The 20,809-nt window shown below is 43.5% G+C and overlaps 1 protein-coding gene and 1 long non-coding RNA gene across 7 annotated transcripts in view; both read left to right on the top strand.

Moving 5' to 3' along the window:
* The window catches only part of CHL1 (cell adhesion molecule L1 like), a 216,862-nt gene that overhangs the window by 167,076 nt on the left and 28,977 nt on the right, over window positions 1–20,809 (top strand). For 5 of the 6 annotated variants that reach the window (XM_081901386.1, XM_081901383.1, XM_081901385.1 and 2 more), the window contains 7 exons: window positions 2,907–2,960; window positions 6,314–6,445; window positions 6,620–6,766; window positions 8,686–8,797; window positions 11,242–11,393; window positions 13,147–13,312; window positions 18,075–18,199. In XM_081901386.1, the coding sequence (XP_081757512.1) occupies window positions 2,907–2,960; window positions 6,314–6,445; window positions 6,620–6,766; window positions 8,686–8,797; window positions 11,242–11,393; window positions 13,147–13,312; window positions 18,075–18,199 (888 nt within the window). The remainder of the gene's footprint in view (window positions 1–2,906; window positions 2,961–6,313; window positions 6,446–6,619; window positions 6,767–8,685; window positions 8,798–11,241; window positions 11,394–13,146; window positions 13,313–18,074; window positions 18,200–20,809) is intronic. The other variant, XM_081901387.1, reaches the window with a different exon arrangement.
* LOC309365348 overlaps window positions 1–20,809 on the top strand; it is a 110,848-nt gene that overhangs the window by 61,062 nt on the left and 28,977 nt on the right. The gene's annotated exons all lie outside the window — the stretch shown is intronic.

The following is a 20,809-nucleotide window of genomic DNA, read 5'->3' as shown; positions in this document are numbered from 1 at the left end:
ATAATGGCCGCAGATTCAGATGAAAATTATTGCCTCTGTTCGTTAAGATGCACAGAAGATGCAAATGCATCCATACCACCACCCTGTGCCCAAACAGAGTAGTGTGGATAGTTTTCCCCCCACCCTCTCTTTCTGAGCATGGAAATCTATTAAATAAGATCAATGGAATTGACAAGGATTCTGTTTATTATCAGGAGTCTCCCCACCTATGGGAAGCCCGGGCGAAATTGAGCCCAACTCATTTTTTCCCTCTCCTGAGTTTCCAAACGGCAAAATGTCACTGCCATTAATCATGGGCTGACACCTTTCTTCCCACTCCATCACGTGCTAAGGGCCAGTGCTCCTTTGGTGTAAGAGAACTTAGCTGTGCCGACCTCACTGGCTTTAATTGATTCCATTGGCATTGCAGTCAAGTTACAACCAGGCTAAGCTGCTCTGGCTCCCTTCTCTCAAGCACATGGGTGCGGATAGAACATAAATTAAACCCGGAGGTGGGTAACTGGCACTCACAATTTCTTCTTTTTGCACCATGTCTGTTCTCTCTCCTGCTGATAACAGAAAAGTGAAAGCCTAGCTATTCACATAGTTTTCTATCGTGTCATTGTGTTGAAAGCACAAGACATTTTCAACAGCTTGCATGCCTCTCACACACCATCTTAGAATCATTTGGAAACAAAGGCTGCCTGGTTATACATTTTAAGGTGAGTTTGCAGCTAAAGATTGATGGTTTGGTCACCCAGCATCCCCCCTTCCTCCCTCTTGCACAGGTATTTTCATAGGGATTTTCTGCATGGAGTCATTCCTAATAATCCTGGGCTTTTGATTAGAGGTCACATGCCTAAGGTTGCCTACCCAGTTCTTCTGATGGCCAATCTAGTAAAGCTGAAGGGCTGTTAAATGTGGCCAAAGATGCTTCCAGATAACCTGTTTGGCAGGGTGGAAAAGATGTTCACGGGCACTGAGGTCTGTGTATGTTTGTGGGTGCCCAGGATCCGTTTAACTAGGATCCTTTTAGGTTTTAGGTTTATAATGGATGCCATACGGCCATTTCATACATCACACAATGGTAAAGTAGGGTGATCATTTAGCATATGTTCAGTAGGGAACTGTAGCCTATCAAACCTCTGAGAGTAGCTACATGTTTTTCATTTCCAGGCGTACACTTAAAATATCTTTAAATGCACTGTATGAAATGACCTGCATTTATGCACTCCAGTTGCAATTCTATGCAATCATTTCTCCAAATCTCCCTTAACTGTAAGAGCTAAGGTAGGAAGTTGAGTGATCCCAGGCAAAAATTTCCATTTACGGTAGTTGTTGTTCTTTGCTTCGATGCTGAGGTCTCCAACATGGTGTCTGTGAACACCATGGCATCCATCGACAGCTCCTTGGTGCCTGCCAAAACTCCCTTTACCCTCCCAATTTTATTTTATTCTTCTCCTCTCTTTTTTGCTTCGGGGAGAGATATTGGATTATTTTGTGGAAGGTTGCCTTCTTCGTCTATGTGTCATTTGTTTTTATGGGGAGTGTATAGGTATGTTGCCTGCTTTGGATGAGGGGTTCACCCTTTTCTTCTGTGAAATGGGTATTTTATTGTTCCCACCACAGTTTCTTAGATTTCCCTGGTGCCCCCAAAGGCTGAGGACTCCTGATTTAACATGATGAGCTGCACCGAAATCAGTAACAGGGTGTTTTCTGTGTACAAAGACTCTAATTGTGCCTGACCCTTGCGCAGGTATGCAAGACAAGGTGATGGTTAACAGGGAGCTCGAGAACTCTCATAGTTCTCAAGATTAATCCTCTTATATCCTAATGCCTCTTGAGCTACAAACAAGGCAAGAGATTTAGACTAATGGGAGTACTTTTTGAAAGCAATCTTAGTATTTAAGCCAAATTTTCCTGTGGTTGTAAACAAGCAACCAACACTAAACTACTGAAAAGCACCAATAAGCCCATGTTGGTTAGGTTCCCAGATTTTTTTATTTTTTTTAACGAGCTATTATTTAAAAGAGAAAACTGACTCCTGACATCAGGTTTAGGCATTGTGCAAGTGGATGCATGGAATGCCAAGAAGCAACTTGCTAAAGCTAGTTGAAGGGGGATTGATCACTTAAAAGAATGTCCAACAATTTTTCAAAAGCATCCATGGACTGAGTTTCCAAAATCACTGTAGGCTGATCAATCCATTGCTTGCAACATGTTTCTTGTAGTTAAGATTAGGATAGTGCCAAATGTAGATGAGTCATTTCTCACCTTTTTTTTAGCTGCCGAGAAATCTGCTTGGCTTTTTTTGTGGGTTTATAGAAATGGGTTGTGTCCAATACTCATCCTGCTCAGAGTAGACATGTTGAAATCAATGAACTTGGAGTTAGACAGGGCTATTAACTTCAGTGATTCTGCTCTAAGCAGGACTAACATTGGATACAACCCAGAAAGTGCCCAAACCCACTACGATTGCCATGTATACATTCTTCTTCCTTTTTTCCATGGATATAATTGAGGTTAAATATTGCAGGATGGTTAAACGTTAGACAAAAGTTTACAACCCCTCCTTTCTTGTATATCTAGATTACGTGTGAGTCTCTGGCATGCTCAGTTTCTATAGAGGTAAATAATAATTTCCCTGCTCTCTTTTCAAATTTGTTTGGTGAGATTAAATGATTAGCACAGCACACCTTGCTCCCACTCTCAAGTTTCATTTACTAGAAAATCTCTTAGTGAATTGAGTCAAGGGTGAGGAGCCACTCTTGGCTGGAGGGCCTGATCTAAGTGTGGTCAACCTTTTATGGCCCACTATGGCACAACTTTGAGAATTGGGAATTTCCATTTTGCCTACTCCGGAAGAGAAGTGTGCCTGCTTGTTTTTAGACTGCAATGTGTTAATCTATCATTTATTTATTTTGAAGATGTATCCTCTGCCTTTCAATCAAATGATTCTCAAGGTGGCTTTCAAACAACAGGTAATGGCATCCCCAGCTGCCCCCCCCCAAAAAAAATTCAGAATTCTGTTACAAATATACTCAAACACACACAGCAACCAGCCCTTAGTCCTCCAGCTGATAGATGGGGATTCCTTTTGGTTCTGCAGTCCCAGGGAGGACAGTTGGAGGCAGTGGTGTAGTGTGGCCAGTAGCAGCAGATGCAAAACTATTAGGGGTGCAAAATTTCAAGAAAAGAAAAACATAGCCTCCTCTCAGTCTCTGCCTCTTTCTATAGGCAGGGAGCACCTCAAATACCACCAACCCCAGTCCTACGATTGCACTCCCGCACCCTTTCCCCTCCCAAAGCCTTTGCTTCTTCCATTAAGACTATTTATATATTTTCTTTTAATGTTGGGTTGGGGGTGGCAGTAGCTGCGATCCACATTGAACTGAAGGTGGAAAGGGAGAAATTGGTAGGTTGCAGTTGCTATGCCAGTGCTGTCACTGGTTACTGGGCACAATACGTGTCTTGCCCCAGGCAGTGGCAACCCATGCTATGCCACTGGTTGGAGGCAGCTCCAAGGAATCACAAGTGGGGATGAGCACAATTGCACTCAGGCACTGCTCAGGTGGGATAAAGCTGCTATGCTAGCTTCATAGCAGGTGAGTGGCTGTTGCTCTGGAGAGGGTCAAGGCATTGCTGTGGTCAGCATGATGCAGGAGTGCCAGATTGATTGCCCCAGTGGATTTGCGGAACACCAATCACTCTGAAGCCCTGCCCCTCCTCTCCTTCCCGGTAAGCAATTGTCAGGAATGTGGCACAGCTAGTATTCCTTGTGGACTTCCCACAGTCATCTGGACAGGCATAGTGAGAACATGATGCTGGACTACATGGGCCACTGGCCCAACCCAACAAGATCTTCTTACAGTCTTAAGATTTGGGAGGGAGGAAGCAGAAAGGCAAACACTCTGCGGCTGCTCCTTGTCTGGCTGGTGTGCTAGGCCGGGTGGCTTTCCTGCTTGCCTTTCTGGGTATCATGGCCTGACCCTGGCCAGCTGCAGAAGCCAGAGGTGCTTCCCTTCTGCTTTCCAGTCCCAGGACTACTTCACGGCCCTAAGGATCACAATGTTTGATTGTAAATGCAAGTTGTTCCGGGAGCAGAAAATACCGTCCTCCACCTGCTTGCCATTGTGCGTACTGTTACTTCGCTTGCTCTGCATGTTTCAAACTTCCTTTCATGATTTCGGAAAGGGTCACCCAGTGTTAGGAAACTAGGCAACCCCTGCAAGCAACAACAAACATTGCAATCATTGCCATTGTCACTGAAGATGCAGTGAACGGGGTTTGGGGTAACAAATCACAGGATTTCTTATGTCTGCTTCCCCACCCTTTCTCCTTTGATACAAGCAGAGCTGAAAAGGTAATAACAATGCTAATAGCATCACGAGGTGTAAAAGCACAGCCTTTTGAGTTTCCTTTCCTTTTGCAGTTATTGCCAGAGAGTGCCATCTGCTGGTAACCTAGAATAAAAGAAGGAATTAATATTTCCTTAGGGGAATTTTTAGCTGCATAGCTCTTTTTGGTCCTCCCCCAGGCCAATTATTACTATTTTTTAAGGCCAAGCTACACATTATTTAGAAACACAGGAAGCCGTTTTATACTCAGTCAGAGCATTGGTCATTTAGGTCAGCACTGTTTTCACAAACTAAAAGCATCTCTCCACAATTCCAGACAGACAGAGGAGATGCCAGGAATTGAACCTGCAAAGGAGATGCTCCACCACTGGCCTTCAAGGCTTCTGTCAGGTGCCGGTGTGGTTGCTCGAGAGCGAACAGGCAAAACTCCCACCGGTCTTTTCCAGGCTTTATTATCTGTACAAAACCTTTACAGTGCAGAGCGTCTCAAGTCCATGTCTGCTCAATCGCTAGCAGAATCTGGGAGTGGGTGGTCCTTAAACTTTCCCCAGCATAGCAGTCTTTTGACTCCCATCCTACGCCTTCCCTCTCTGCGCATAAACCAGCTGGGCAAAAGGGAACCTGCCTCCGCCTCGCTTTGCTCAGGCTTGGTGTTGCGGCTCTCTCTAGCATCTTCCGATCCCTGCATCCCTTCCCCACTGGAGGCGGGGCCTCCCTCCTCTCCGGAGGAAGAGCTGCTTCACACAATCTTCGGAGGCTCCCTGTAACCCAACTGCCCTTCCACCTCTCGCCTCTGAGCTGATGGCAGTTCCCTGACAGCTTCCTTCTTTTATTTATTTATTATTTTTATTTATTACATTTATATACCACTTTTATCTTCCAAGGAGCTCAAGGTGGTATACATGGTTCTCTTCCTCCCCACTTCATCCTCACAACAACCTTGTGAGATAGGTTAAACTAAGAGATGGTTGACTGGCCCAAGGTCATCCAGTAATTTCATGGCCAAGTGGGGATTTGAAGCCCACTCTCCTAGGTAATAGTTCAACATGCTAACCATAAGGACAGCTTCTCTTAAGAGAATGGTTACAGTGAAGGGGATTTGGATGAAGGCTGTGGTTTATGGGGGAAAGGATCTAAAAACCTGTACTCCGCATTGATTCCCCCATGAACTTTTCTGCTATATTAAGCTTCTATTAGCCACAGAGAAGAAAACACACAGGTACAATGTGGGGGCCTATATATTTCATCCTCCGTGTCTAACAGGAGCTTCAGGGGAATGGAGAGTTTTTATTGTGAAATCTGTGTGGGTGAGAAATGTGTATTTTTGAAAAACCATTCTGCCAATCCAAATCAGATTCTCCCAGCGGTTTCTAAGAAAAATACAGCTGGTCATGACTATTGCATATAGCACAGTAGCTCCCAAGGTGGGCAGTAGGATTACCTAGGGCGACTTTAACAGGTAAGTGAGCAGCAGGCGGCGCTAGAGGTGAAAATGGCTTTCAGTATTTGAAAACCACTGCATCAGGTTCATCAAGTTTGTTAAATTAATAAACTACATAGTTTTAACTGGATTTTGAATAAGTGTGCAATTAAATGGTTGTTGTTTCAAATTTTATTGTGTTATTATTTTCCTGAGTGGGTAGTGCAAACTGCTACTCTGAATAATGCTATTTATAGGGTAGGGTAAGGGGCACCAATGAGTTTATGGAACCAAAGGGGCAGTGGTCTGAATAAGTTTGGTAACTATTGATGTAATGTGTAACTTGAATGATACTATATGGGCCATTTTTTCCATTATTATTATTTTGCCTAATTGCAGACTATATTATATGCAATTTCTATAGACATTCTATAATTGTAAAGCGCTTCATCATTTTAGGTGCCTTACTGTGGTTGTGGTGGTGATGTTAATCATGTGTCTGTCTGTCTTTGACTCACAGCCATGGCTGAAAGATGACTCTTTTCTTTCTCGACAGAGCCACCCATATGGGTAACGAAACCCAAAAGTGGAGTTTACGGTGTCGGCGAAAGTTTTGTACTGTTGTGCCAAGCCATTGGCTATCCTGAGCCAACGATAAAGTGGAAAGTGAATGGCAGGTCTCTTGATGGTAAGGACAAGGTGCAAAACACCCAGTTTGTTCTGCTGGGAATAGTAGTAGTAGTAGTAGTAGTAGTAACAACAACAACGGGCAAAATGGACAAGAGCTTCTCTCTGAAAGCCCACATTCCCAGGAAGGCACCGTTTGGCTTACTGTGATCCTGTATCCTATTGTTTTTGGCAGAGGCAGAAATAAAATCCAACAGGGCTGTTTTTTCAACAAGGGAGATCAGCGTCACTGACCTAGAGCTGCAAGACAGTGCCGTGTACCAGTGTGAGGCTACAAACAAGCACGGCACCATCCTCGCCACAGCAAACATCAATGTGCTTAGTAAGTCTTTCCAGCTTTTCGCAACATGCATGGAGTTCAGTGGAAGAGTGCCTCGGCATGTAAAGACCCTGGATTCAGTCCCTGAATCCATAAGATCCAGGTCAGAAACCCTGGAGAGCTACTGCCAGTCATTACAGAAGACAATCTTGAACTAGGTGGACCAGTGGTCTGACTCAGTATAAGGAAACTACCCAAGTAAACTAGGCCACTCTAGGGCTCAGTTTCTCTTCCAACTTTGATAACAATAGGACCAAGGAGATGAAAGAGCATCTCACCTGGAAGATCCTTGGGCACAGCTAGTGGCTTTATTTTTTTAGTAGTGACTCATACGAGTATGGTGACTGGAAAGAGTGCTGTCATCTGCCCCAAGGAAGCAATGGGTAGGACTCCCTTCTGTCTTATGATATTATTCCATTCCTTCTTTCCATTATACAAAACTGCTTCAGAAGGCTCTGAGTGGCTTGTGACAATATTTAAGATAGGCATGTCCAAAGTCCGTTTCAGGGACCTAATCCAGCCTGCTGGTCAATTTATTTCAGCCCCTGTGGCAGTATATGTCCTGGGGTGAAATCCTAAAAAAAGCTCAACAACTTGGTCAGCCTATACGCATATTCACTTCATCAAATCTGGCCCTCTTTGAAAAAAGTTTGGGCACCCCTGATTTAAGATTTTGGCATTAACAAGGAGGCAGAAGGGGAATTCCCTCCATACCCCAGGTGGCAGTTCATGAGGCAATTTGCTGAAGGTCTAAAGCAAAGAGAGGGAACCTCAGGCACAGGGGCCGAAAGCAGTCCTCCAGGTCTTACTCTCCTGCCCTCCACAGGCCCCATCCCTTCCCCAGCCATCTTTTGCACCCACCTTGAGTGTTTCTGCATGGCAAGAAATGTGTCCTTGAATTCTGGCAATGCTTCTTGCTTGCGTGGACAGATGGGTTGTGTTGGGGGTCTATGCAGAAACAAGCCTACTGTCCAAAGGTTAAATGTACATTTGTTGCTCCACCTACTTTTGCTTCTGGCTCCTCCCACCATGGACATGTCCCTCCTGGAAGTTTGTGGCCTATGGGCTGTTAAAGGTTTCCTACTCCTGGTCTAGAGGCAGCTTCCAATGGGAAACCCTTAGTTAACCGACTAACCAATACCCAAGGAGGAGAGGATTCCCATCTCCTTATGAGAGATTGGTCAACAGAGGCACGGGATTGGTCAACACATAACAAGCATGGTCTAGAATGGGTCACGATTTCAGTACTTTTCACTGGACACTGCTAGCCACTCAGCAACCACATGCCTAAGCTAGCAGCTGCTATCTTGCAACACCTTCTGGCCAAGGCATGAAAGTCCCGTCAGCAGAGTTGGCTCACTCAGAGTCCATAATCTGACCAGATTGCAGCAATACAACAGTGCACCTGAGGGGGCAGCAGGCTTGCTTGAGGGGTGCTAGTCAGTCCGCATGGCATCCAAGCTCTGTCTTGCAACCACTCGCTGCTGCTCTTCCCAGCATCTGCTGCCTGTGGTGGCCGCTCACTCTGCCTAATGGTTGCACCAGTTCTGCCCCCTTAGTCTTGTTTGCTGCTGCTTTCTTCCTCCAAGAAGCTGCCTCACGAGTTGTTACTGCTGCCCACAAAGATAGGGGATCTCTTGCTCAAAGGGACAGATGGGATGTCCTGTCTCAATAGCCATTCTTCCTCTGGCCAGTGAGTATGATCTTAGATTAGGCTGACCATTACAAAAAAGTGTCCCCCCACCCTGGTCTGAATAGCAAGTGATTTGTAAACATCTGAGCCTACTCCTAAGTGCAACTAACTTTTGCTGGATTCTAGACAACAATGTTTTCCCAACCCCATGGGATGGCAGGTGTTTCTAAATCCAAGCTATTTATAGATCTGTAGTTCTAACTTTTTTCGTTGTGGTTGACATTTGCAGACATTCCTCCAGAAATGTTAACTTCAGATGGTGAAGAATATGTTGCGGTTGTGGGTTACCCAAGCCGCCTGTACTGTCAGTTTTTTGCTGTCCCATCACCTGATGTTACTTGGTAAGCTCATTTTAGTTCTTTCCTCATGTTCATAGGCTGCTGTTGGCATTTCTGGCTGCAGAGATGTAGTTGCATTAAATCTCTATTGATTTTTTTTTAAAAAAACCAATCCAATAAAAATTGCTGTCATAAGATGCCAAAGATGATCCAAATATACTTATACTTCAAAAGTTTCAAAGAATAATATGCCAAGGTTAATGAAATCCCACATTGTTTGTTAGCAATGGAAATGATAAGGTCCCCCATGAGGTGGTGTTCCATTTCCTTTATTTTCAGGAAGGCAAAGGTCAACAGAGCTTAGTTTGCTCAGAGGCTTTTCTTGCTCAGGTGCAATTTAGATGGCTTAATAAAAAGCAAATGTTAGTTTTGAAAAGATAACAAAGAACACTTCAGAATTTAACTTGTGTTTCTTCATTCTTTAGGGAACTTTGTTGTGTACTAGGCCCATTTTCCTACTCAGGATCTGTTATTGCCCTCTAAGAGGCCCTGTTGGCCAAAGTATAACCCTGATTGGTTATAATCTTGGTTTCCATGAAAAGCTAGCAGCAGCTCCTCTGAGTTGCTACAACTGATTGAGTACCCTAAACCAAACCACTAGACACCTGATAATCCAGAGAAAGAGAACGAGGTTGAGAAGGAAATGCAAACATCTTACCATTCACCCCAAAATGGGTCAATAAACTTAGTCACTATTGTAAGTTGGGTCCTCCATCATGAAGGGCACGTGTTGCAGTGAGATAACCAAAAACTGCCTCCCTGTTGTGGGGTGGGACCATTTGGATGGCCACAATGCACCATTGGTTGCCCCTCTCTTGATGGGGCAGAAATTTGGCCAGTTGGGTTGGCTATTGGCTTCTGAGGGGCTACTTAAGCTGCTGCACATTGCTGGAGAGTTTCACTTTCTTGCGACGTGCAGCAGATCACCTGCCCTCCTCTCCCTATATTTAGGGTTGTTCTTATGACCTTGCTATGCCTGTCATGGGGTCGTCTGTTTTGGAGCAGGGGCCCGGTAGGAATTTTGCCATTTGGCTGATTGGCTGGTGCCACTTGGTTTTTGCCTACCATGTAGCAAATCGTCACAACTTTGTAAGGTTGGCAGTTAGGCATTTGGTTCAATGTTTTGGGGAGGGGACGTGGTTGGCTGTGCCTGACCCTCCATTGCTGCTGCTAGGGAATTCCATTAAAGAAATCCAGGGGCTCACCTTGCTTTTGTCCGAACCCTGTCAAGGGGCTAGGGCCACACCAGAGCCTCTGGGAGCATCTGGAGTGAGCTGGAGCGTCTGGAGTGAGCTGTGAGATGTAAGGAGTTCTTGCTCCCCCAGGATGCTTTCCCTTACCGACATATGGTGGTGCCCAGTGTCAGTCCTGTTCAGGTAGTCTGGAACTAATGCCTAAGCAACCACTCACATGCTTTAATCAATGAAGTTGTAGCCAAATTTAATGCTAAAAACCTTAAACTAAAATCTGTGTCTATTGTGACTTCATTTGGGGGTGGTTTCGGGGGTCTTCACCTGCAAGTGGATATTTATGAAGGACCAAGGCTTTGTAAGTATACACAGAAAATTCTTGAAAGGCACCCTGCACCTCTGCTATTTCCCTCCTTATTGTCTTACACAAAACATATGCAGCAGAAGGAGAAGGCAGGAGCAGCAAAAGCTGGGTCTAAAGCTGAACATCTTTTCTCACATAAAGACTTGCCCGCAGCAAAAAGCAGAGGCTTTGCATGCCAACTCTTGGCCATAAATATGCTTATGAGGAGTATTGATTAAGGAGGATCCAGAAATCCCACTCCTGGAATTCTGCGATGTCTAATGCTCAAAACAAATACACTGAATTTAATTAAATGAAAATATTGTTGAGTAGCACTCAAAAATGCATTTAAAAGCGCACTATGGTTTGACACAAAACCATAAGAAGAAGAATCTGTTGTTAGAGTATGGAACTAGCCAATCATCCTAGATATTCTGATGTGGTGGTGAGAAATTTCGGGACATGGCCACTGTGGGAAGAAGGTGCATATTCATTCTGACAGTGAAGAAAACCATTTCTGGGAAAATGAAATCTAAGGCAAAATCCACACCGTACATTTAAAGTGCATTTATTGCACTTTAACAGTTATGAGACTCATGGGAACTGTAGTTTACTCCACAGCACCCTTAACTAACTTTGGCTTTCTTTGGGTGAAGCCATGTACTTTAAAAGCACGGTGTGAGTGTGACCTTAATTCAAAAGTATGTAATTCCACTTCATTCAAAGACAAGTCTTTCTTCATTTATGAGCTGTAGCATCTTTTCAGACTGAAAGAAAGAAATGTCTATATTGATTTATAGCCATTGCCTTGCTTCTGCTTCCTATCATGGTAGTTAAGCTAAGACCTGGCTGCCCTGACATTCTCATAATCTCTAACCGCATGAAATAACTTGTGGTTCTGGTTTACTTCCTAGGACTAAAGATTACGACATGCAGCACCTTGATCCTGATCAGAATGGAACCCTGGAAATCAGAGTAACGAGAAAGGAAGATGCTGGGTCTTATACTTGCTGGGTGAAAAATTCTGCTGGGAGACGTGCTATCACTGCCACCCTTACTGTCAGAAGTAATTCTTCCTATGAACACAAGTTACAATTAAAAATCTGATTGCTTTAGCCTCATGTATAGATGTGAAAAACGCCCCGTTTAATTCTGAAGACAATTCCATCACCCCAAACAATGGTATCACGCATTGCATCAGAAGCAACTATGCAATTTTCTTAATGGATGTGCTTAACTCACAACATTCCCTATTCAAAACCACAAATATAATTGCATAATGCAGCAAAATATGTGTAATGCAGTATAATGCTGTTTGCACTTTAGAAAATTGGCATAATTGTATATTGTTTCTGATTTAAAGGCTGGGGATGTTCCCCATTCAAAAGGAGAGACCTGATGCTGATATTAATAATGGTTGTGGAGTTTCCTCAATGAAACACTATTTTACACAGTGAATGGAACAGACTGCCTTGGGAGGTAGCAGCTCGTCTTTGGTGGAGGTATTTAAGCAGACAACCCAATTTCAGGGACGCCGTAGTTGCATCCTGAATTGAACAGTGGGTTGGACCTCTAAGGTCGCTTCCAACTGCATGATTCTATGTGCCAGCACTTTTTTTTAGTAGATCAGCAAAAGTTATTTGTGAACCTATTGCTTTCCTAGGTCACATATCCACAAGAGCAAATTAATCACATTTGCTGACATTGAGTAAAATGTTGCTCATCTTCACACCAGTGCTTTCAATTCATGGGAGGTGGGTCAAGGGACCATGAACCATTTGCCTTTTGTGATTTCTCCCTTCTCCCTTCTCTCCCTTCTCTACTGTTCTTAGCAAAGGACAGGTGGGACATGATTTGGCTAAACTGGAGGTGGGATGGGAACTCAGGAACTATGAATTTCATAAAGGGCCTTGCTATATTTCCTACTCATAGCGCAGTGCCATCCCACACTGCAGGGGCAAACGTGTGAATAACTGAGATCCCACACCACAGGTGTGTCTTTCACTCTAGGGATGGCAAAAGAATTCAATTCAGTTTGAATTTTAATGCGAGTGTATCCAAATCACATTTTCTGTAACAACTTGTGAACCAAAACAAAGCTGTGTTTCCAAATTTGCAGCTATCCATATTTTGTGATTCAGTTCTTCAACTGATTGATGACGTAAAAATGGAGGGGGAAATCGTACAGAATGCATTTTATTAGGGGAAATGGCTTGCAAAAATCTGTATAAGAAACAATGGCATACAAAAATGTGTATATTATGGGAAAAACTTGCACAAGGATTTCTTTTAAAGTATACAGAAATATGGAGGACCGAACTTAAGACTGAGAAAGCAAGAAACCCAGAAAAGCCAAAATCGACAGATTCACTCATCCCTGTTCTCATATGTTTCACTGGAGAGCTTTTCAGGAGTCAGTCTGAACAATGAATGATGGCCAAATAACTCTGGCTCACTTATAAAATGTGAAACTAATTTAGTGCTTCTGAGGAATGTCAAGGGGAAAGTAAAGGGTTTCAAAAGGAACAGTGACATTTCTCTGCAAAATCTGTACAACCCTCTGTTATCCTTGGAGTTTACCTAAACCAAAATTTGAAGCAAAGCTGCTAGTCATTCCTGGGTGAACTATACAAGGGCAGCCAAAAGTATTTCAATAAGACAGGTGAAATTTCTCAAAGGAAGTGTAATGCATCATTATCATATGGAAACCGGGATTGATAGCTCCCCTATTCTTATGCGAAGGAATGGCACAAGGACTGTAAAGCAATTTGCTCATTGTATACATGAACAAACGACAAATGTCTTTCTTCACTTACTAGATGCTACCAAAATATCTGTTCTGCCGAAGAACCCACAAATTTTGAAATCACATCCAGTTGCATTGAAATGCCATGCTGAGTTTGACTCCCATTTGAAACACCACTTTCAAATCTCTTGGAGAAAGGACGGAGAGGAGCTTGTAAAGAATGACACAGAGGATGGGAGGTAACAAATGAGAGTTTTCTTCTTATTCTGCTTTCTTTTTACATAAATAATTTTTATTCATGGGAACATGATTGTGCACTTATGGTCCTTCCTTAATGGGCAGTGTGGCGATCACACATGGGCGTTTAACGATCTATTGATCCCTGTGCCACCACTGTGTCCGCTTCCCCGTTGGCACCAACCCGTTACTCTCGGGTAAAACACTGAGTCCAGACAGTTGTTAAAATTGAACCAAATAAGCAAGTTTATTTTATAAGCATTAACAAGTTTATGGTTTCTCAGATAATATTCCTGTCAGTTTCTTAACTTTAGTTTCTTTACCGGCCTATACCTTCCTAATACCTTCTGACTGATTATATCAACTGTTTGACTGAGTCCTCTTTACAGATTCTCTCACTCTCCCACATCAGACTTATCCTCTCTGTCTCTTCTCTAACTCCTGACTGACTTCTCAACCACCCTAACTCTAACTCTAACTCCTCCCCTTGGGTTCCCATTGGTTAGTCATTTGACAATTAGTTAACCCTTTCCTTATGAACCCAGTATGATGTCATACACCTAAGAGGGGCAAACGCTACAGGCAGCTTCTAATGACTGTTGATTCTGGCATCAAATAGTTGTAGTTGTTTCTTGTGCTGTAATCCTCTGCAGCAGAGAGCCAGGCACAGTGAGGTCTTATATGAGACTTCCCATTGATTTTCACAGGAGTGTTTAAAATATCACCACCCCTTTTGCAGGAGTAATAACATAGGCAAGCTTGGACATACAGGAGTTCCTGGGTCAGCAACAAATAAGTGGAATGGGATGTTTTACACCATACTTTTTTAAAAAAAATTAAATATGGAACGCTTCACAAATTTGCGTGTCATCCTTGCGCAGGGGCCATGCTAATCTTCTCTGTATTGTTCCAATTTTAGTATATGTGCTGCCGAAGCAAGCACGTTTTACACCATACTTGTATGTGTTGTTTTCAGACTGACAGTGGATCAGCGAGAGGCTGTAGCCCAATAGCAGAACACATCTGCTTTCATGAAGAAGGTTCCAGGTTCAATCCCTGGTGTCTCCAAGTTGGGCTCAGTGTCCCCTGTCTGGGAGATTAATACAGACATGATTAAACTGGAGGGATTCAGTATATGTTAGCTTCCTATGTTCCTAGCGGCACCCTGGGTTTAGGGAGTTATGCTATGCCATTTAGCAGGTGGACGTTGGAGACAGTATCACATACTGTGAGGCATGCCACTTGCCTTTCTCATGGCCTCATTTTTTTTTAAAAAAATTGCAACACAGACATAATGGATTCGGAGAAGTGTCCATTGGGAAAAGTCGCACCCTGTGACAGAGAAAGTGCCTCCATCGGAGGAAGCTTCTCTTCCTCCAAGCCAATGCAGATCTACCTAACAGTGCTGAGCACTACTGGGATAATGTGCATTGAGTGAAACCCAGGCTTCCCAAACCTGGTATAGTCTCCAGATATTTTGGACTACAGCTCCCATGATCCCTGACTATTGACCATGCTGGCTGAGTCTGATGGAAGTCATAGACCCAGATATCAGGAGGGCACCAGCTTGATGAAAGTTGCCCTAAAAGCATTACATAAACAATTTTTTAAAAAAAATTCATGTATTTGCAGACTGCCTTTCTGCCCACTTGAACCCTTCAGAAACTTCCCAGTGCAGAACCATAAAATATACATATAAATCACTATGCAATCCTATCCTGGTACAGTCAACTAGAAAAGTAGAGTATGGGATTAAGGATTCTTTTGGCAGTGGCACATTGTAAGTCCTACAACCCATTGGTTGTCCCTGTATTTTGCTGAAAATATCTAGTTTTTCCTAATGGGGTCAATAGAATATCTCTTGTTGACCTTGGCAAGATGTTGCATGAGTCCTTGAAGCACAGGTGACTAATCTTTGGCCCTCCAGAAGTTGTCAGACTCCAGCTACCATCAGACTCAGTCAGCATGAAACTAGTCCAGCAGCCTCTGGACTGCTACAAAAGGGATAAAATTGGAAAACTGGTAGTCGGTATGGCATGAGACTCTTAGTCTCAGAGCTGTGGGTCCGAGCCCCACATTGGGCCAAAGTTTCCTGCATTGCAGTGACTGGTATAGATGATTGTTGGGGTCTCTTCCAACTCTACAGATCTATGATTCTATGAAACTGGAATGACTTTCTATGTCAGTAAGATATAAGCAGCCTTACAGTTCTGCACATAATTTCATAGTTGTCCTGGAAGGACCTCTAGTGGTGAAAGCACAGCTCTAAATCTACATTTTGTATCCAGTAGGCCAGATGTACACTTATTTTGAGTAGGTCAGAACTGAACAAACCAGTCAAATAAACCCACCAAATACAAGTCGTGTTTTGCTGATATCATCACATGTTCAGATTATGAGGTATTTTATTTTGTTAATTAATGTAGCCAGAACAAGTAAAAAGAAACAAACCCTCACCTTGTTAATTCATTAAGCATGTACAATGCGGTTTACCAGATTTTGGCCTATGGGCCACATGTGTCCCTGAAATAATTATCTATGGTTTCTGGACATTCTACCAATAATGTTTTCAACATTCCTTTGCATCTCTCTCTTTTTTTCTTTCTTTTGAGTTGTACATATACTGTATATATATATATATATATACCCAATACTGATATGCAACAATATGCATGAACAGATTGTGCTGCTTATCTGTTGAAACCTGCTAGAAAGCCTGTTAATTTGGTTTTTTTTAATTTTGTTTTTGGGGTGGCGGTTATGAGACAACAGCTGATCATTCCTGGCTTAAAAAGTGCAGATACTATTATCTAAATTCAAGTGCCAGTCAGGAACATAGGGAACTACCTTTTCTCAATATAGCTCAGTGTTGTCACTTCCAGTACTGACTGGAAGTGGTTCTCCAGAGTTTCAGAAATGGTGTTTCCCAGCCTTATCCTGGACTGAAGCCATTCCCTTTGACTGCAAAGCTTGTGCTTTTCCACTGAGCTGCAGACCTCCCCTGGTTCACTGTCACTCTGAAAACACATCCGTGCAGATGTCCACACTGTTGAAGGGCACATTTAAACATTGCGTTCCACAAACAGGACCTTTCAACATAGGGCAAAGTAGATGACTTTCCTTTGCATTTTCATGGGGAAAGGGAAGAATTGGATCAGGACTTTTGTGACCCTTAGGGAAGGGAATATTAGCCCTTCCCTTGCGTTGCTTTCCCAATATCAACCCCTCATAGCTATTATTATGTATGTTTCTCCCCCAATGTTACAAGCAATAAATAGGGAGACCTTCGATATCACATAACCAGTGCTTTTTTTTCTTTAAAAAAATGTATAAGGATACTCTCATTTTGACTCAAGAAAATCACCATTTTGTACTTCAAATTGGGAAAAATAAATACAGTAAATGGACAAAGATTCACAAAATGTTTAGGGGCATGCGTACCCCCGCGTTCCCCCAGAAAAAAGCACTGTATATAACATAATTTTATTTGTATGCCACCTTTCCACAATTCTAACCATGCTCAAGGTGGCTTACAACACGAAAAAATACATAACTACAACATCAAAAAGTAGCCATAAAGAATAAAGGTAAAGGTAAAGGGACCCCTGACGATTAGGTCCAGTCGTGACCGACTCTGGGGTTGTGGTGCTCATCTCGCTTTATTGGCCGAGGGAGCCGGCGTACAGCTTCCGGGTCATGTGGCCAGCATGACTAAGCCGCTTCTGGCGAACCAGAGCAGCGCACGGAAACGCCGTTTACCTTCCTGCCGGAGTGGTACCTATTTATCTACTTGCACTTTGATGTGCTTTCAAACTACTAGTCTGGCAGGAGCAGGGACCGAGCAAGAGGAGCTCACCCCATTGCGGAGATTCGAACCGCCGACCTTCTGATCAGCAAGTCTTAGGCTCTGTGGTTTAACCCAGAGCGCCACCCGCGTCCCAACATAAAGAATAAATTAAACATTAAAAATATTAGAAGCAGACTGGACAATTTCCACACAAATCACGACAAAATCTAAAATAAAGATACAAAAAACAAACAAATACAACAGCGACAATCCCACCCCCTACACAACAAAACACTCCAGCCCAATAGTTTGTTCAGCAGCCTCAGCTTTTGTAGCTGGAGGCCCTCCCATCCCAGGCCAGATGGAAAAAGGCAACTGAGATGCTTTCTGGCCATGCACATGGGAAATAGCATTGTGGGAAGGGTTTAAACCTTCCCTTCCCTTAGTCCTATGGTGCTGATCCAATTCATATCTTCCCCTTAACTTCTATAAAGGGGGAGCAAATGAAACACTGGAAATTTAGATCACATCCATTTCTCATCTTGTCTGGTTTGACCCGTAAGAATTTAGTCATTAGCACTCAGTCTAATCTATCTCTCAGGATTGTTGGAATGATAAATAAGAATTGTCTAGCACTTTGTGGACTGGGGACTGTAGATGAATAATCTCCAAACTTCCTGAAAGCAGATTACTAGAACTATGGCTGTTATACGTTGGGACGATCAGTTGCGGGTGCTTGAAACTGTGCTGGTAGTTAATGCTAGCAATATGTATGTTTGTGTGTGTGTGTGTTTGTGTGTGTGTGTGTGTGTGTGTGTGATGAATTTACTACCTAAAATGCAACTTAAGCATTATTGCGAGCTTGCCTCGTGAGAGGATTTCCATGTGCAGGCAAGGTGAGCTAAAGAAAGCGGATTCAGGATGCTAGTTTTATTATTGCTCTGTCATTTGTGTCTTATTTATACTTTCCTTTGCAGAATAATTATGGAGATGGACACCTTGATTATATCAAATGTGGAATTAGAAGATCAGGGTGTGTACACCTGTGTAGGCCGCACATCTCTTGACATTGCCACAGATGATTCCCGCATAACTGTCCTTTGTAAGTAAATTTTAAACCACTGCTTGCATGCTAAGTTATTCTGATGCTTTATTTAAATCCCTCTGGGAAAATCTGTTCTTACTCCTTCTCTGTCAAGTAATGGCTTTTGTTCTGAAGATTTGGGCCCATTGCAACATTAGTCAGATTCGGCACTATTTATTCACATGCACATTTCACAAATGGCTGCTTTGCCACCTGACCCTGAGGGCTATGGACAGGGGCGGTGTTGCTTCTGGGACAGAGGGGGGTGAGTCATGGCTTTTGGGCATATGCCATGTGGATGTTAGGAGAGGGAAACACAGGAGACTGTCTAATGCACCTCCACCTTCTGCCCCCTTAGCCTCTTCTGATTTCTCAGTGCAAGATTTTCCGTTCGCTTCAGGACTGTGTAGGATTGTTTCTGGCCTGTCTGTTTGTGTGCCCTGCTGACATATTCTTCTGACTCCCTGAAATATGTACCAGGTTGATGAGGAGCCAGTTTCGCAGGCATGCCATTGGATTAGGTTAATTCAACGGCCACATTTAAGCTGGGATAGAATCATAGGACTGTAAAGTTGGAAGAGACCCTGAAGATCCTCTAGTCCACCCCCCTGCAATGAAATAATATGTAGCTGTCCCATACAGGGATCAAACCTGCAACCTTGGTGTTATTAGCACCACACTCTTACCAAGTGAGTTACCCAGGCTACGCCTGGGAGATTCACTAGGGAGGGACAAGGGTCGGTGAGCACCGTTAGGCAACTTTTAGGGTGAATGGCAGCTCCCAGCACCTGCCAATCAGGGCTCTGGGACCCTTGAGCAGGATATGTCTCACCTTTGGGGTAACCTCTCTCATTCAGTTGGAGTCATAAGGTTCTAGGAGGGGTGACTTTCAAAGATTTGGGCCCAACTGAAGGGGTGTTTTTCTGTGCAACTCACATATTTATTGATGAATGAGCATCACATAAGAGGGGTTCATTTTTAAACTGGATGAAATCCACCTCCTCCCCCATTTTTCCTTACACGTATTAAAATCCTACTGGGCTGGCAGTCTCATTACGGCCCTGCAAATGCTACCCCCAACTGCGCTCCTTATTTTCCCCATACACTGTCATTTCAAATCTAACTCCCAGACAACCACACACTGCTGCCTTTTAAAAACCCTGCACTTCTATTCTTAGCCATCTATAAAAAACACATATTTATGTAGAAATCCTCCTCCAGCTCTGCCTCATTGCTTTCCTGCTACCAGGACAGTTGCTTAATAAGAATCCTGCTGCGGCTGAGACAAGAAATAGAATTTGACCTTTGTTGGGGAACGGTTCTGGCTATTGGAGCGGAAAGAAGTATCATATGCAATGCATGAGGGACAAATAGTGGATGCCAGGGCCCATCCCACTAGTATTATAGAGTGGATGCCTGAAATACGTTTTGAGCCTGGCCTTGGAAAACAACTGTATTTCTCACCGTGTACGCTTCGCTCCCAAGTTTCACATGGAACTGTTTTATTCGCTCAACAGTCTTCCTGTGAAGGAAGTGGTGAATGCCAAAGTCGGCCTTTTAAGTTTGATAGGACAGACCACCTTCTGCTCTGCCCCTCCAAAATAACAGAAGAAGCTGCCTTAAAGTGAGTCAGACCATTGGTACATTGAGCTCTGCATTGTCCACACGGACCGGCAGTGACTCTCTGGGGTTTCAGACAGTGGACAAGCCCAGCCCTACCAGAAGATACCAGGATTTGAACCCTTTGCCTGCAAAGTATGTGGCCTGCCACTCAGCTAAGGCCCAGGTATTCTGGCACACACGTATGGATTACAGATTACATAGCATTACATATTTACTACATTTTTTGCCCTTCTCTTACATGGGACTCCCAGTGACCACAGAGCTGATCAGATCTGTACCTGTTTAGCATCTGTATGCAACAATGCCGCAATTTCAAATACTCCTAGTTCAATCATTGGACCCCTATAATGTGGATGTTTTTAATATTCCCTGTAGGGTTTCCCCTCCTGTATAATTTTGCTAAAAACAACAAGTGTGCATATGTGCAAAAATCTGTGCAGATTATACTTTCTAGAGCAGACCAATTCATGCAACAGACAAGTGTTGCTGTAGTCCTCAGAAGCCTACGCCACAATAATTGTGCCAGTCTTGTGCCACAATAATTGAGCCAGTGTGGTGTAGTGGTTAAGAGCGGTAGTCTCGTAATCTGGGGAACCGGGTTCGTGTCCCCCTCCTCCACATGCAGCTGCTGGGTGACCTTGGGCCAGTCATACTTCTTTGAAGTCTCTCAGCCACACTCACCTCACAGTGTTTGTTGTGGGGGAGGAAGGGAAAGGAGAATGTTAGCTGCTTTGAGACTCCTTAAAGGGAGTGAAAGGTGGGATATCAAATCCAAACTCTTCTTCAGTCTTTAAGGTGTCAAAGAGCTCTTTGCAGGCATAGCTTTTATTCTTGTGAAATAGATAAAGATGAAGAGTGTGGCATGCGGCTATATTGGCACTAGGGGGGCATAACTGGCTGGTATGACGTTTCTCTCATGTATTCCATGAACAGATGGACAGGGTCATATGCACAGCCCTAATGTCAGAAGCAGCAGTGTGATTTCTCTGAAGGCCCCACCTGAAA

The sequence above is a fragment of the Podarcis melisellensis genome (genome assembly GCF_964234715.1).
Source record: "Podarcis melisellensis genome assembly, chromosome: 2".
NCBI lineage: Eukaryota > Metazoa > Chordata > Lepidosauria > Squamata > Lacertidae > Podarcis > Podarcis melisellensis.
Note: the sequence above shows the minus strand (reverse complement) of the source record. Positions and strands in the feature narration are given on the sequence as shown.